The following is a 4,534-nucleotide window of genomic DNA, read 5'->3' as shown; positions in this document are numbered from 1 at the left end:
TCTCTCTGTATTTTCCATTAATTAAGCAGCACTGCAACAGGAATGAGAACAAAGGTAATTTAAGGCTGAGGCTCTCCTATTGTATTAATACTTTCCACACAGGTTGTGACTCTTGTCCCAGGGTCTTGCTGTGCTTTGTAAATATTTACCAGGTCTTGCGACACCCACACAATATGGGTGTATAGAGCTGGTAGATGAAGCATAAAGAGGTTAAATACCACACTCAAAATAACACAAAAATCTTAAAGGCAAATTCAGGTTAAAAATGGAGGTACGGTTTTCCTAGATCTTTCATCTAGCATTCTGGCAACATCACTTCTTCAACATTGCATAGAAAGTTTTACAAATAGAGTTGCAAGAGTCAGTTTACCAGTATTGAATTCAAGGGGAAAAACAGCTATGGAGTTCAATTAATAATCATGCTTCTGAGCATCAGTGCAGAACTAGTTGTTTAATGTATTTAAACAAAGCAAAGAGCTTTGTGCTCAAAATGTTATGTTCATACCTACCTTGAGGGGGGCCTAAACCACCTGCGACAGGAAACATGAAGCTGGAGGGGGGAAAAAGGGTACAAAATCTGTCAGTTTAGTGCAAACATAAATGAATGAACAAGCTACCTCAACTTACACGTCAGCAGCACCACCACCCAACACCTCCCACCTTCTGGTCAGCATATTCATCTGCTCCTGCAGGTCTCGCAGAAGCCAACCCCACCACAGGGAAAAAGCCACCCCTCCCAGGGACCCCCCAAAGCACCAGAGTCTCCCACCAGCACCATCAGCACTGTCACAGGATGCAAAGCTAGGAAGAAATAGATCTTATCCTCCACAGCAGCACTAAAATGGCTTTGACTCATCGACATCACCCACAAGAGAGTTTCGGCACCTACGCAGGTTGGTAACAGGTCAGTTTGTTAGCGTAGGCAAGGCCTTCGAGCACCACAGAATGAATAAGCATCTCCTGTTGGAAGTACCTGATTCAGCAAGACCATTAACTGCACCAGAGAACAGTTCCCAGCTGCTTAGTAACAGTTTTCTGCAGGGAAACAAACTGTCCATGAAACCCCACCACTTCTGCATTGCCCCCACCCTTTGGAACACTAATTCTCACAAAATAATGAAGTTTCTACTTTCTCAATTACATCTAATTGCAGGAAAAATAGTGCCTTGGGAAAAATATTCATTCAAGTATCAAGGGCCAAGTGCACCTGGAGGAAGAACTGTTAAAATTTCAACTGAAATCATAATGGAAATTGCTAGCCCTTGCTTTCAAACAGAAGCCCATGCCGCACTGCCAAATAGCAAAAAAAGGACCTACTTTAAAAGTCTCATTTGCAAGCAACTCTCAGAAACCCACGTCAGCAGTAATTTACCAAACAAGAACCTCACTCGGTGTCCCAGGCAGCTACTACATCAAAATACCATGAAAGAGAAACACACTTAGAGATATTCAATATTCCTCAGCACGAGGGTGGATGTAAAAGAAACTGCCTAAGAGTAAAGGAAAAAATGCTATCTCAAATGACTGCAGACAGTTTTGCGAAACCTGCAGGAAGTTCCGAAAGCCTACCTGGCTTATAAATATAAAAGAGCTGTGTAATACGAGTACCGAGATAAAATAAGGAATTTAAATTATGCATTTATCCAGGAGCAAATTGCACCTACCCACTGTACAGACAGCAGGTTATACGGTCACCAAGACAACCCATATCACTCTTCATTTCATCCGCTAATTCGGAAGCTTCTTAATACCGAAGCTGCTGCTTCTACCCTGACCGCTACGGGCTAATTTCTCCTTCCACAACCAACACACACCTACGCCTTCCACCGGGTCCAGGTCTTACCCTCAATCAGCACAGTTTTGGTTTCTCTCTTTGCAGCACCGTGCAGACGCAAAAGTGCTGGGCTTCTTCTAGATCGGGTTCAGCTCAGAGTTCACACTGCGGCCAAGGTCTACTCTACTGGTGTTCAGTTGGCTCATTTTTAATCCACTTCTTAGCATAGAAATATTAGCACCATGAAGACAAACAGCTGACTGAAAATCACAGAGGGACCCATGCCTGAACTCCGGTGCTGGTCAGAAAAGCTGTTTTCTCCACTCAGGGGCTGAAGCCCAGTGAATTAACTGGATTTGGCTTGCATTTAGTCTCACCTATGGAAATAGCTGTCAGTACAGAATGCTTACTCAGCAATACACCCCCTTATAACACGTGCCAGTTCAGATGTGTAGAGCTTCTGTCATAAGCCAGATCTGCAAACACAGCAATTTTAGGCATCGTAAAAATACACCATTCTTAATTTAGGCTGAATGGTGAAATATTAGAAGTTATTTTTGAAAAGCTCACAAGTACAGAAAAGTGTTTGTAGCTTCATGTTTTCCCTTCTTACTGGGGAATCTGGTCAACGAGAATTCTTCCAAATCAGCAAACGTAACGTAAACTGAACAAGCATAGCAAGGTACCACTGCCTGTTGGAAGCAAATAAAGGCCAGACTATTAAATATTTATCCCTTTCTACAGAGCTCCTGATTTATTTATAAGTCTCTGCTGAAAAAAACCCACCCCAACCAACAACAAAACCTGCAGCTAATTAGAGGGCACTGGAAGAAGAGCTAGTTAGAAGTAGCAAAGCAAGCTCCTGTACATGCAGCTCGGATTCACCACGGACCTCACTCCAAGCTTTAGCTGTGCAACTGCCGACATCGGCCACTCACACACATACATAAACCCCCTCAGCTTCTTTAGTTCAAGCAACAGGAACTTTATTTCTAAACTACTTTTCAGAGATGCAAAAGAAATGCCCACATGCAGCTAGTCAAAGCAGCTGATTCTCATCGCTGAGAAAGCAAGTTAAGCGACAGTCATTTGTGAGATTAACTGAAGCACTACAGAAAACCGTGGGACTTGATAACTGTATAGTGCTAGGAGCAATGTCAGAAGTAACCTTCTTCTAAAGAAAACATTTTAATTCCAATTATCTCAAACTAACAACAGGAGAATTAAGAATAAACAGACAAAATTAGAGCAGTCTCCTTTTTTTCTTTCCTTTTTTTTTTTTTAAAAAAAAAAAAAAGATGGGCAGGATATATTAAGTGGTCTAAGAACCAATATACTACTTGGGGGCTAAGAGAACATTTATAGCTAGCTGATTGCATGCTCTAAAATGACCAAATGCACTTTCCAGACAATGGAAATCTTTAATACCTCAGATGTTTAAAATATATAATTTGTTGACTACTATTAAGCATGCTCTTTTAATATAGTTTCCTACTCCTTTTTATTTCCACAGTGGATTTAACTGCACCTGCAGACGTTTCTGTTGTTCTCAACAGCAGAAGCACTTCACCACCCAGGTTCATGCAACCAGCCATAATACTTGGAGTAACACGCTACAGAAGTGTAATATATGTGATACACTGCACAGAACAAAATAAATATAAGGCAAATGAAGCAATTACCCTACAACAGAACTCTTAAAGTAGTAATATAAATCTGTCAATTCCTATCAGATAAGTATTTTAAATATGGAGCTTCAAAAAAAACCCTAAACCAACCAACCAACAGCTTCGGTCAAAATGCAGGAGCGTGGGGAGAAGCAATTTCTCTGTATCCAATACTTTGCTAGAAAAACTCCAAACTACACGTAACACTTTCCTGTCTACAAGTGGATTTTTTTAAACCCCTTAATTCCCAATCACTACAACCCTATCAGCACAACATAGACTGTCATAGTATTTTTGAATGGCAGAAATCCACAAAAATTAAAGCGCAACAAGGCAAAGCACCCACACAGACACAGAGAATGGAACTCTACCTCCACTCTTCACTCTCAAAGAAACCAAAATACTAACAATGGGAAAAAAAATTACTTTTAAATCCTTTTATTTTGCACAAACTCTAGTCTGCTGATAACATTTTTATTACTTTCCTATTAAACTGCTGAGAGGTCAGACTGTTTATCCAGCCCCTCGCAAGAACTGTTTCAGACTTATTTACGTGGGGCAGCGCACAGATAGCCCCCCACCCCTTCCACAGCACGCGCAGGCAGACAGGAACGCTTCAGCTTTTCTCTTTCCAAGTATCCCAGGCCCCTTGGATGCCTCCTCTCCAACGCAGAGCAGCGGCCCGGCTCGGACAGCCGACGGGGACACCCCGACCCTCGCCTTGCAGGTGACAGTCACCCCAAGCGCAGACCTCAAGCTCCCAATAACACTCACAAAACCGTAGGCTTCAGATACCCAAGACAGCTCAATGAACTTATTTTGTCAGACGTAAAATTTACCCAGCCTCCCTAGAAGTAGGGCAACAGATAAATAGCATTCAAGAGTCTACATTAAAAAAAAAAAAAAATAATAAATTACTAAGTCTTCAAAGGTAGCGAAATACAGCTTCCTAACCTTTCCAAAACCACAACGTGTTCACTCTTTTGCCACCGTTTCTTTCTCCTGGCACCATTCCCCAGGCCTCCCTCTTCGCCCTTTGTGGGACTGAGGGGAAAACTCCCCACAGCAGCGGCAGGCGAGCAGAGGCTCCGTC

At 42.2% G+C, this 4,534-nt stretch overlaps 1 protein-coding gene across 1 annotated transcript in view; it reads right to left on the bottom strand.

Annotated features, from left to right (window-relative positions):
* SYNRG (synergin gamma) overlaps positions 1–551 on the bottom strand; it is a 37,367-nt gene extending 36,816 nt beyond the window's left edge. The window contains exon 1 of the mRNA XM_035893729.1: positions 510–551. Coding sequence (XP_035749622.1) covers positions 510–546 — 37 coding nt within the window. The 5' untranslated portion in view covers positions 547–551. The remainder of the gene's footprint in view (positions 1–509) is intronic.
* Positions 552–4,534: the final 3,983 nt, after the last annotated feature.

Source organism: Egretta garzetta, unplaced genomic scaffold (assembly GCF_000687185.1).
Source record: "Egretta garzetta isolate BGI_Z169 unplaced genomic scaffold, ASM68718v1 scaffold890, whole genome shotgun sequence".
Classification (NCBI taxonomy): Eukaryota; Metazoa; Chordata; class Aves; order Pelecaniformes; family Ardeidae; genus Egretta; species Egretta garzetta.
Note: the sequence above shows the minus strand (reverse complement) of the source record. Positions and strands in the feature narration are given on the sequence as shown.